Source organism: Nannospalax galili, unplaced genomic scaffold (assembly GCF_000622305.1).
Source record: "Nannospalax galili isolate Female #2095 unplaced genomic scaffold, S.galili_v1.0 scaffold879, whole genome shotgun sequence".
Lineage (NCBI taxonomy): Eukaryota > Metazoa > Chordata > Mammalia > Rodentia > Spalacidae > Nannospalax > Nannospalax galili.
Genome location: NW_008346261.1, coordinates 3,295,091 through 3,308,467, shown reverse-complemented (window position 1 = coordinate 3,308,467; position 13,377 = coordinate 3,295,091). Strand labels below are relative to the sequence as shown.

Sequence of the window (13,377 nt, the reverse complement as noted above, 5' to 3'; positions counted from 1 at the left end):
TATTTGTTTTTGAGAAAAGATCTGGATTCATGCCCCTGGTTGGTCTTGAACTTCTGTGATCCTCTTAGCCCTCTGCCTCGTGAGTTGGGTTACAAATGTGTGTACCTACACCCGGCTATAATAAACTTTAAAGGGACATGTTTATTTTGTAATTTTTTTTTTTTTTTGAGACAGGGTCACATACAGCCCAGGTTGGCCCGGAACTTACTTTGCAACCAAGGATGACCTGGAACTTCTGATCCTTCTGCTTCCACCTCTCAAGCTACATTACAGGCATGGGCTACCAAACTCAGTTTATGCAGTACTGGGATCAAACTCAGGGCTCTACAGACTTGTGTTATATCCCCAGCCTGTAGGTGATTTTTGTTTGTTTGTTTATTTTTTTTTAACACAAATATTTTGTTACTTTTCTAATCAAGTATTCTTATTGAAAGTGATTTCATTTTACTGAAAATGGCAAACTACATCTATAATTCCTAGACAACTGCTTCAATCATTTTAGCAGTAACACCCATTCAAACAGGAAAGTGCTTTAAAAAGTAAAATAAATCAGGGCTGGGAAGCTGGCTCAGCAGTTAAGAGCACTGGCTGCTCCTGCAGAGAACCCAGGTTCAATTCCCAGCACCCACATGGCAGCTAACAGTCATCCATAACTCCAGTTCCAGGGGATTCGACGCCCTCTTCTTACCTCCTGGAACACTGCATGACATGGGTGCACTTGCATGCACGCAGGTAATACACTCATACACATAAATAAAAATAATTAAATGTTTTTAAAGTAAAATAAGTCTCTGGGTGTGGTGGTGCATGCCTTTAATCCCAGCACTCGGGAGGCAGAGGCAGGTGGATCTCTGTGAGTTCAAGGCCAGCCTGGTCTATATAGTGAGTTCCAGGACAGCTGGGGCTACAAGGAGACCCTGTCTCAAAAAGACAAAAAAATAAAAAAATAAAATAAAATAAGTAAAAATATTCCTCATCAAATATTCCTTCCAATAAACAATTTATCTAGTAGAAATTCATCAAAAAAATTTTTTGTCATTTATACAAATGATTAGGAATGTGGATCCAGCCTCACTCCACAATTCTGTATTTTAAAAATCTGAACATGGTTAATTTCTTTGGGTCTCAATTTCTACATCCTATTAAAATAGAATAATAGGACCTACCTAGTATGGTTGTAAGGAATGAATGAGCTAATACACATAAAATACTTAGGACAGAATGACAGAGCAATCAATGTTAGCAGCTATTATGTTAAAGAAATATTTTTGTGTGATGTTACAAATAAAACTCAAAGATATGTCTTCTGAAATTTCTCTTTATGATTAGGACACCATGAACAGATTGAACTCTTTGCACTGGAATAGTTATACTCACAGATCCAGTCTGAATAGATTGAGTCTCCTCTTTTCCAGAGAGATACTCTCCAGGATGAATGAAAATCAGTTACATCATCATACCTTTGGATTAAACAGATGATGTGTACTAAATGCCTACCGTGCTCCAGGCACAATGACAGATGCTTTATATATTTTGTTATCAAACGACAATTAAATGAGGTATTAATATTACACAATAGTTACACTAAATTCAGATATTTTAAGAAATTTGCCAAAAGTCTCAAGGCTGGATGTTTTGGAATGAACTGATTCCCCCACTGTATATGAAAGTATAAATATTCTGAGAAATAAAGTGCACTCAAATAGCTAAATGTGGAGGTTCTACAGGGTGTGTGTGCCAAAACTAAGAAAAATGATTTTTTCCCCTCCAGTTGTAACTAAAGAAAACCTAGCCCCCGTGGCAGGAAAAGACTGGGTCAAGAGGAGCAGGTTTATTTCTTCAGTGTACTTAATATTTCATTACAAATAAATCAATGAAAGGACATTTATTCTTCTGATATTTCAGTGTTCGGACTCCACTAGTTACATATTTTGAATAGCTGTTAAAGCATTCTCTAAAATAATTTTGATAAACAAAACTACAATGTGCCCCAGAGAATGTCATTATAATATATAGCTGGCAGCTGATTTCGTATGTAGTAAAACAGCAATGAATGCTCTTCAAAGTGTCCAGTAACAAATGGGAAGTAGAACAGCACCCGCATGAAGACGAGGACCTGAACAGTTATAATCCCCAAACACTCCACAGTGGCTACTTCCTTCCCAGTATAGTCTCACTTTGTACAGTCAATGAAACAGAACAAAGAATGGTATTAGTAAGTATACCAAATAGGAAAACCTAGGTACCAAAATCTAAGTATGTGCTTTGTACATAACAAATGAATCTACCCTATATTATGAAAGCAGTAACATTTACAAAACTGAGGTTATGACTATATCCTAAGACATATACATCTGTATAAAGACCTTTTGTGGTCTTCCTGAAGGCAATGTTCATAAGGCATTAACCTTCATGTATAAGAAAAAGTGTAGATAATAAACTGGAATCCACTTCAAGTAAAAATATAATAGATGTCATTAAAATTTTTCTCTGTAATAAAAATTCAGAATTACTGAAATCATGGCCTTCACCATAGGTGAGGCAAATGCATTTGTATTTTGTTCTATGGAAATAATTCAATCATAACTAAAATGTTTGAATTTGAAAATATTCCAGGGAGTTAAGCATGATGGCGCATGCCTTTAATCCCAGCACTTGAGAGCAGAAGCAAGAGGATCTCTGTGAGTTCAAGGCCAGCCTGGTCTACATAGTGAGTTCCAGCTGGGGCTACAGGGAGACCCTGTCTCAAAAAGACAAAAAAAAATCCAGGATAGTACAGTGTTAAATAGTGAGAAAATACCCATCCATATAAATGCTTAAGTGAAACAATAAATAATAAATTTAATTTCAAGCTAAGTTAGTATAGCGAAGGAAGCTTATAATATTTATGATGAGGTGAAGAAAAAAGTCTTCTGGGTATATAGTGCTTTTAATTTTTTAAAATTGTGTGTGTGTGTGTGTGTGTGTGTGTGTGTGTGTACATGCACATGTGAATGCAGGTACTCACAGAGGCCAGAGGTGGAGGATCCCATAGGAGCTGGAGTTACAGGCAGCTATGAGCTGCCCAACATGGTTGCTGGGAATGGAACTCAGGTCCTCTGGAAGAGCAACAAGGGCTCTTAACCACTAAGCCATCTCTCCAGCCCTTTTTAAAAACTTAAAAAAAAATTTTTTTTTAATCTTTTTGAGACAGGGTCTCCCTATGTAGCCCCAGCTGGCCTTGAACTCACAGAGATCCGCCTGCCTCTGCCTTGCGAATGCTAGGATTAAAGGTGTGCATCACCTGGATACCCAGCTAAAAAAATGTATGTGTATGAGTGTTTTACCTGTATGTAAGTACACACATGTGTACAATGCTCATAGAAACCAGAACAGGATATCAGATGGTTATACAATATTGTAAATTAGTGCCAGTTGGCTGGACACTTCAAATGACAAATTTATACAACGCTCACAGAAGCCAGAACAGGATATCAGATGATTGTACAATATTGTAAATGAGTGCCAGTCGACTGTACACATCAAATGACAAATTTACACACTAAATATTATGTTATTCCACATATGTGGAGTATACAGAACAGTCAAATTCCCAGAAAGAGAAAGAATGGTAGATAGAGAATGGGGGTTAGTAGTTAATAGGTACCAAGCTTCAGTTGGGGGAGATGAGAAAGTTCTGGAGCTGTATAATGGTAATAGTGAATGTACTTAACGTAACAGAAAATAAAGTGGTTTTAGTTATATATACAATTACAATAAAAAGAGGCAAAGCTGACATGCTTTTGCTTTGTTCCTTCTGGGAGCTTCCTGACGACAAGTCCCTCTTTTATATAAGCACAAAATCCTGTCTGAGTTTAAGAACAGCCACACTGGAAAACTCAAAACTCCATATTCTGTATTTGTTTATGGACATCACGTTGGGCTAGAAACCTAAAGAGCAAACCTTTGGAATAAGTAGGGGATGTAGCTCAGTGGTAGAGCGCTTACCTGGCATGTGTAAAGCCCTCAGTTCCACCCCAACACCAAGCAACAACAAAAAAAGTACTTTAAAAAACAGTAATATGGCCGGGTGTGGTGGCGCACGCCTTTAATCCCAGCACTTGGGAGGCAGAGGCAGGGCAGATCTCTGTGAGTTCAAGGCCAGCCTGGTCTACATAGTGAGTTCCAGGACAGCTGGGGCTACAGGAGACCCTGTCTCAAAAAGACCAAAAAAAAAAAAAACCAAAACAACCCCCCCCCGAAAAAAAACCCCAAAAAACATAATATGCAAACTTAAACCAGAGAAAAACCCATCATAGAACTAGGGAAATGTGCAAGAAACCCAACCTTAGCCAAGGGACTATTGGCAGGTGATCACTGTTGGAAGAGGGGCAGTTGGTCTTCTTTAAGAGAGTGACACTAGCCAGGGCATGGTACCACACGCCTGTAGTCCCAGCACTTGGGAGGCAGAGGCAGGCAAAACTGTGAGTTCAAGGCCAGCCTGGTCTACATAGTGAGTTCCAGGCCAGCTGGGGCTATAGGGAGATCCTGTTTCAAAAAACCAAAAAATAAAAATAAAAATAAAAGGCCGGGCGTGGTGGCGCACGCCTTTAATCCCAGCACTTGGGAGGCAGAGGCAGGCGGATCTCTGTGAGTTCAAGGCCAGCCTGGTCTACATAGTGAGTTCCAGGACAGCTGGGGCTGACCCTGTCTCAAAAAGACCAAAAACTAAAATAAAATAAAGAAAAATAAAAAAAGTGACACTAGATAGGCTAACCAGGCTCCAGTGGATGAGTTCATACCAGGGGACATCTGGGGACACAAACTTGACTCAATAGGCCTTAACATACATGGCATAACACATGAGGGGCCTGGGGGAAGTCAGACGGGAGGAAGTCTAAATATGATTAAGATGTATGAAATGCACCAAACTTCAATAAAAATATATATTGAAAAAACAGTAATAAACAACCCTTTTGCCCACAAACCAATTCAGACACAATTTTAGATAATGATAGATGTTTTTAAGATAAAAATATTATGTATACCTTGGTAGAAGAATATATTTAAATATTTGATTGTGTGTATATGTATGTATGTGGGTTTGTGCATGTGAGTGTAGGGGCCCACAGAAGCCAGAAGAGGGGGTTGGAGCCACCAGACCTGGAGTTAAAGACAGCTGTGAGCTGCCCAATACAGATTCTGGGAACTGAACCTTAGGTCCTCTGCAAGAGCCTCAAAAGTAAACATTTATATATTTTACTTTATTGAGCCCTTAAAGTATAAGTTACTAGCCTTGTTTAAAAGGCTGATTTTTAAAATATTTTATTGTGTGTGCGTGTGTGTGTGTGTGTGTGTGCGTGTGTGCATGTGCCCATGCCCATGTGTAGATGCCAGTTGATATCAGGTATTTTCCTCAATCATTTTCCACCTCACTTCTGGAGATAAGATTTCTCACTGAGCCTGGAGCTCACTGATTTGGCTAGAAGCTCCAGGGATCCCCCGGTCTCTGCTTTCCCAATGCTAGGATTACAGGCACATGCTGGTGGGCCTGGCTCTTAATGTGGGTATTGGGCATCCAAATTCAGGTCCTCAAGCTTGCATAGCAAGCACTTTACCAGCTGAGTCTGATTTTTGTCTGTCTGATTTTTGAGAAAGGGTCTCATGTAGTTCAGGCTGGCTCTAAACTCCTGAACCTCCTGCCTCTATGTCCTAAGTGCTGGAATTACAGGCATGTACCATCATCACTGGCTAAAACATATTTTCCTTTACAAGTAAATAGTGTTTTACAAAACCTATTCACATATATTATTTAGTTCCTCCTTAGAGAAAAAGAAATTGAGGCTGAATGGTATGAAGTAACCCACTAAAGGCCACATCAGATGATTAACTGAGAAGCTAAGACTAGAACTAGTCAATTCCAGCCAAAAGACTGTTTACAGAGGGCCTATTATGACCAATGACTATACTAGGAGTAGGAGATACGGAAATCAATTAGAAGCAGACACACTTCCCAGAGAACCCAATGTGATCCTCCCACTCTAGCAGCTGAAGTATATTCCCTCTATTCAGAATGCATCAACTACCTAGAGCAGACTCAATGCCACAAGTCACTACAACAGAAGATCGCTCCATCAATCTCTGGATTGTCTACCCTATCTGAGAATAGCTAACTTTGGCTATATACCAGAGAAAGATGCCAGAGAATCCCCTTAAAATAAGACCAACCCTCTCGACAATTCTTTATGAGGGTAAGTAGACAGCAAAAAAAGGTGGCAAAAAAAATGCACTTGATTGCCTGAGTTTCTTCCCCAGTCTGCCACTTACTAGTTGTACCTCAATCTCCATCTATAAAATGACTACAATCACACTACTTATAGTGTTATTTTGATAATTAAATGAATTGATTTTTTAAAAATTTATTTTATTGTGATCGTGTGTGTGTGTGTGTGTGTGTGTATGTGCACGAGTGCTGGTACCAGTGGAGGCCAGAGGCATGGTTATCTCCTGGAGCTAGAGTTACAGGTGGTTGTGAGCCTCCTAATGTGGGTTCTGGGAACCGAACTTGGGTCCTCTTAAGAGCAGTACATGCTCTCAACCATTGAGCCATCTCTCCAGCCCCAAATTAATATTTCAAAATTACTCATAACAGTACCTGGTCAGAGTGATTGCTTTGTAAGTATATATTTTAAAATGAGATTACGGACAGTTATAATTTGTTAATCATTGCTTTGACCTTAAAATGCAACTTTGGAGACTGGGGAGATGGCTGAATGCTAAGCACTTGCTACACAAATGTGAAAACCAGAGTTTGGATCTTTAGCATCCATGTAAAATCCAGGCAGGCAGGGTGGCTTGCCTGCATGCAGAGACAAAGGATCCCCAGCAAAAGCTGGCCAGCTAGACTAGCCAAATCAGTGGACTCAGTTCAGTGAGAGACCCTGCCTCAGTAAATAAAGTAGAAAGCAATCAAAGAAGACATCTAACATCAACCTTTGGTCTCCATATGCATGTGCATGCACACCCACACACATGCACACACATGCACACACATACATGTACATGCAAAGGAAAAAAATAACTCTGAAAAGGCAAAGTTGATTTTGAGTCAATGCAGCATATGTTAGTCAAAGAAAAAAATTCTTCAACATAGGATTCAAAAGGTAAATATGGATGTATGGATATTAAGCATATTCAAATACATAGTGAAAATGAGCCAAAGTAAAAAGTCTAAAATGAAGTTTTTCTATAAATGATCGAAATTAAATTATAGGGCTGGAGTGATGGCTGTGCAGTTAAGAGCACTGGCTGCTCTTGCGGATGACCCAGATTTGGTTCCCGCATGATGGCTAACAACTGTCTGTTAACTCCAGTTCCAGGGAATCCAACTCCCTCTTCTGGCCTCCATTGGCATTGCATGCACAGGTGCACTTACATACATGTAGGCAAAACACATAAAATAAAAATAAGTAATTTTAAGATATTATAACATACTGAAAACAGCAGATGGGGAAAAATGAACTGTAGATAGAGCAAGACTAAAAAGAATCAACTAATACAAGATAATATTTTGTCTTTGAAGGAATAAAAGAATTTTAAATGAGCTAAAGAAAACCAATGCTTCAAGGAAGAGATAAATACCAAAAAAAAAGATTCTAATGAATCATTTTGACAGCAATTTTTTTCATAAAATTCAAAATTTGGTGGTCAAACTATTTGAAGAGGCCAAATCCAAGTTGTTGTTACTGTTATTGTTGTTGTTGGATTTTTTTTTTTACTATAACTGATTTTTAAGTGAAGTTGGGTATTTTTTTAATTAAAATTTAATCTGAACCTAAGGTCACAGAGTTTGTTTTGAAAGACTGAAATATAATCATTATTTCAATTGTCTCTTTGTTATGACCAAGAAGAATTGTGGTAGTGATCATGTTTTGCCTCCCAGTGTTGAAAGTGGATTTAACTTTGGGAAAGTCATTTGTATTACTGTTAATTAGTGGGTGCTCACTAAATATCAGTTAAAGGGTTTAACATTGTGTATCCTTGGACATAATTTGGAGACATTAAGCATTTGTACAGTAAGGGATAGCATTCTCTTTTCCAGAGCAGATGGTTTATATTTAAGTGTAACTCTTTATTTACATAGTACTTCAGGATGTCTAAAGCAGGTTTGCCTATTTCATATCATGTATTAGAAGTTATCACAAACACTTCTCAGCCTTCTAGCTAAGATCAAGTGTAGACGTCACCATGAGGCTATGCAATTTCTTAGTCTCATAATCTCAGAAACCAAAGTCCTTTCAAATATCCTTATTAAACACTGACAAATTCAAATACCAGTGTGCTGTATACCACCCCAGACCACCATAGCACTTATCCTTTTTTTTTTTTTTTTTTTTTTTTTGCCCTTCAGTGCTAGAACCCAGGGCCTGACACATGCTAGTCCTATCACTAAGCTATAGCCTTCCTCTTTATTTGTTTTTTGGAGTTTTTTTTGGTCTTTTTGAGACAGAGTCTCCCTGTAGCCCCAGCTGTCCTGGAACTCACTATGTGGACCAGGCTGGCCTTGAACTCACAGAGATCTGCCTTCCTCTGTCTCCCAAGTGCTAGGATTAAAGGCGTTTATTTGTTCTTTTTAAAATGTCTCCTTCCTAGTTCTTACTTTGAACTCTTGGAGACAATTTTCAATTTACAAGTTCACAGTCAAGCTAAAATATTTTTAAATTTTTATTTTTTTTTATTTTAATTTTATATTGTATTTTATTATTTGTACGAGTGTTTTTCCTGCATGTAAGTACACCCCTGTCATGCAATGTGTGTGGAGGCCAGAAGAAGGCATCAGACCCACTGGAACTGGAGTTAAGGATGTTTGTGAGCCACCATGTGGGTGCTGGGAATTGAACCTGGGTTCTCTGCAAGAACAGCCAGTGCTCTTAACTGCTAAAGCTGTCTCTCCAGCCCCCTACACTATTTTAAAAATAACATCCAAAATCAGTAATTTAACAAATTATTCATTCATTTCCCAATGAATGAATAGTATTAAGTACTTATAGCATTTTCTGATGAGTAATATATAAGTGGCTCTCATATAATTGAGAACTAGGAGTTTCTGTGAAGATTGCTGAGAACTTGGAATATTATCCTATTAAAAAAAGCATCCAGGGCTGGAGAGATGGTTCAGCGTTTAAGAGCACTGGTTGTTCTTGCAGAAGACCCAGGTTCGATTACGAGCACTCACATGGCAGCTAACAACCATCCATTAACTCCAGTTCCAGGGGATCCGACTCCCTCTTCTGACCTTTGCGGGCATTGCACAACACAGGTGCACTTATATGCACGGAGGCAATACAGTCATACACATTAAAAAAAATCCAAACTATATTCATCTGTTCCTTAAAGCTCCAGGAATATAGCACCCAAGCCACCATATCTACTAGTCTTATAGGGACGTGCCTCCAAAACTCAAAACAGGAAAGATCAGAGTACATTTCTTCATTTCCCTGCTATGGTGCACATTTCATCTCCCAAGAAGCTTTTGAATCTTTAATATTTTAAGAAAAGGAACAGAAAGGGAAACATTACTGGTAAAAGGAGATTTAAGTGAATTGTTTATTGGGCTATGAAATGTAATATAAAACAAATATAAGGAAGACAGAGACTGCCTCTCTGTGTTTATATGTATATACATATAGACATACATGTCCTAAGCATACATGGAATGCAGCCAAAATAATTTGGAGAACAATGCTTAATTTATCAGATTAATTTATGCATTCAATGGTTAGTTCAGAGCCAGTTCATTCTGGTTCATAAGTATTACTAAAATCAGCAATTTTATGAGCTAGTTGTTAAAGATAAGTACTATTATGCTAAAATTAATCATATTTACAAAGAAAAATATGGGCTTAAACTCATCAGTAATAAAAACCTATTTGTTGCTATATTTAAGATACATAACTTATAAATATGCAATTAGTTATCTTCTACTTTTAAAGATTGGACATGTTTTTTTCTTCAAAGTAGTAGCTGAAAATCTGGAAAAATACTAGAGTTCAATCATTTTCTACATAAGATGGGTAATGTTTTTTTACTTTTTAATGGGCAAAATGATACCCTAGCTTTTCTTCAGACCATATAAATCTTTCACCTTTTACTAAAAGACAAAATAATTTAAAATCATCTTTATTCTCCTTTTCATTCTTGATTCCATTCACTGAAAGAAAAGCAGCTCTAAAACTCCATAATGTAATTCAATTTAAATGATTAGTGAAAATAAAACAATCGCTTTTAGATTTATATTTAGGTAAAAATGCAATAAACTGGTAATAAAAACACATAGCTGGATATTAACTGCTGGAAAAGCGTAATACTACAAATAGAACAGATTTACAACTTTCGAATAGCAATAGATTATTTAATTCCCTTTTCTAGTTTATATTCCTTTTGCTTATTTTGTCATCTTCCCTGGAAGAACAGCCTAGCAAAACACCTCCAGAGACTGCTTCCAGATCTACATAATAAAGAAAAATTAATGTTCCTAGATTCTTAATTCATAGAGCAAATAAATGCCCCCCTTCTTCTCTCTCTGGTCTTTTCTGAAAGCTTTGACCCTTGTCTCCTGTCTCTTTGCAGGCTTGTTCAACCTGTGGCTCACAGACCATAGCAGGCCAAGGATAGTTATTAATGCCACCCACCACAAATTTATAACATTGAAGTTATTACTTAAAACATTATGAGAATGTTTGCATGATTTTTCTTTTTTTTTTTTTTTGGTATCTAGCTATTTCATTCTTGATGTAAACTCTGTCTCAACTCTGGAACCATACATTATGAAACACACACCATTGCTATACTGTTTTTGCAAAATAGAAAGTAATTTGAATGAAATTATAAGATTATTGTCTTTAAAAAAAGGTATTTTAAAAACACTGCAATTGTTGCTCAAAGAAGCAAAACCATTGGTAACTATCAGAAGGAAAAGGAGTCCCAGCTAGGGGCTTGGGATCTTCCAGCCTGTCTTCAATGTCCTTGTTCAGTTACCATTGTCAGTTTCTCCTGTCTGTTATTCCTCAGCTCTTAGTTGGCTAGGGAAAATACTGTTCACCACATTTTGCTAAGAATTTAATTTTCAAAGAATATGGTTTGTACTAAGCTTCATTACTGAGATACTAAACTGATTTCATGAGGTAATCTCATTTATAAAATAAAAAAAAAATTTTTTTAAACAAACTGAAGTACACATCTCAACAAGGGTAGAATTAAAGTAAGGTTCCAGGCACTAAATCTTAATTCAAAACCAGAATACACTTTGAGGATACAGAATTTTAATTTCAATAAAAACATATACCTTTATACAGTAACAAATTCTCACAATCCTTAACAACAGATTAAACTTTATATACTATTTGAAAATATGTCCAATTAAGAAGTCACTAGTATCTTTATTTTTTATTTTATTTTATTTATTTATTTACAGTGGCTCCCTAGACCCAGCCCACCTAGAAGTCATTATGTGAACCAGGCTGGCCTCAATCTCACAGAGATCTGCTTGCGGCTGCCTCCTGAGAGCTGGAATTAAAGGCACATGCCCGCCGTTCACTGGCATTTTTTAGATGCATATTCCTTTTTGTTAAACAGATTAAAATGCAATAAAAACATAAATGTTATTATAAACTACCTTTACAGAAGTCAGAGAACTTGAATTTTTCCTACCTGTTGGATAGTAGGCTTGGGAGTACTGTGCTGAGGGTGTATAGTTACTGTATTTTTGGGAGGAGCTGACCATTGTTTGAGGACCCTGTTGAATGTTTACAGATGTGGCACTGGGCTGCAGCGTATAGGTAACCTCAGTTGGAAATCTCTGAAGTACAGGAAATGGAACCCCTTTATCCGAAAAAGTAGGAGATGTCTCCACTTGTCCAGGGTGCATTCCAAGGGAGTTCTGCCATGTTCTAGGAGGAATCGGGGTACAATCTAAACCTTTCAGAGGGAAAGTGCTGTGGTTGTGGGATGAAGTTGACACGTAGGAGTAAGGAGACAAATTATCTCGCCGGAATGACCGGTGAAATTGTCCTACAGCCACCGGTCCTGCATAAAAGAGGAGGAGTACATTTACAAATTTTACAATATACCATCAGACCGTAAACCAAAGTCAAAAAATATCCTGTTGTTCATCCATCAACTATTTTTTTTTTTTTGGTCTTTTTGAGACAGGGTTTCCCTTGAGCCCCAGCTGTCCTGGATTCACAATGGAGACCAGGCTGGCCTTGAACTCACAGAGATCCGCCTGCCTCTGCCTCCCAAGTGCTGGGATTAAAGGCCTGTGCCACCATGCCCAGCTATTTTTAACACAGCAGAAGTTTGATTTTAGCAAAAACAAGTTGAGAATACTGAATATGAAATTGTACATAGTACTGAAAGTGTAACCAAACCCTTGCCTGATTCTCAATATGACTGTCATAAAAGGTAGCGGCCAACTTCTACCATTCAATCAAATATTTAATGTAAAAGGTCTTTTATACATCTTAGCCGTCTTTACCTATTATCCCAACTGACTCAGACTTTTTTCAGGATATAAACTATCCCTTAAAAGTTTTCCTTCTTCCTCTGCTTCCCTGGGCCTGAAAGACCCGCCGCAGGCCTCTCTCCAGGGTAAGTCCATCACGCCCCTCAGGGCCCTGACTCGCCCAGCCTCGTTCACCCTCCCATCCCCCCCCCAATGGTCTTTCCTAGTTGGGTTCCTGTCCCATTCCTTGTCTTGAGCCCCCAGACACCTGGGGAACCACCACTGCTTCTTCCTGATCCTGGGCATCCAGAGCAACTCAGTTCCATCTCGGGTCCCCAGGAGCACTGCTTCTGGGCCTAGCCCCGCCCTCACCTCCCTCTGCTTCCCTGGATCTGCAGGACCTGCAGGACTCTCTCTGAACCGCAGGCCTCTCTCTCTGGGGTAAATCCATTGTGCCCTCCCTGCTTTGATTCCCCCAGCCTCACTCATCCTCCCCTCTCCCTCGCAGGTGTCTCCTCCTAGCCTGGGTCCTTCCCATTCCTTGTCTTGGCACCCCAGACACCTGGGGAACCAATACTACTTCCTGATCCTTTTCATCCAGACCAAGGGAGTGCCTTCTCTGGGCCCCAGGAGCACTGCTTCTGGGCTGGCCCTGCCCTCACCTCCCTCTGCTTCCCTGGGCCTGCACCAACCACCAGCCTCTTTCTGGGACACGGGGGCTGACCTTTCCTCTTCTTGATCCTTTGCATCAAGACCAATCCAGCTCCTCAGTGCAGTCCCCAGGAGTCCTTGGGGCCTCTTCCCACCTCATCTGCCTTTGCATTGCTGGATGGCAAGGCCACCAGCTGCCCTAGACCAGCATCTTTCCTGGGCCAGGCTCCCAGGCCAGTCCAACC

At 39.0% G+C, this 13,377-nt stretch overlaps 1 protein-coding gene across 1 annotated transcript in view; it reads right to left on the bottom strand.

The window, feature by feature from the left end:
• Positions 1–13,377, bottom strand: part of Hsf5 (heat shock transcription factor 5) — a 49,732-nt gene that overhangs the window by 25,353 nt on the left and 11,002 nt on the right. Inside the window, exon 2 of the mRNA XM_008842691.1 lies at positions 11,689–12,063. Coding sequence (XP_008840913.1) covers positions 11,689–12,063 — 375 coding nt within the window. The remainder of the gene's footprint in view (positions 1–11,688; positions 12,064–13,377) is intronic.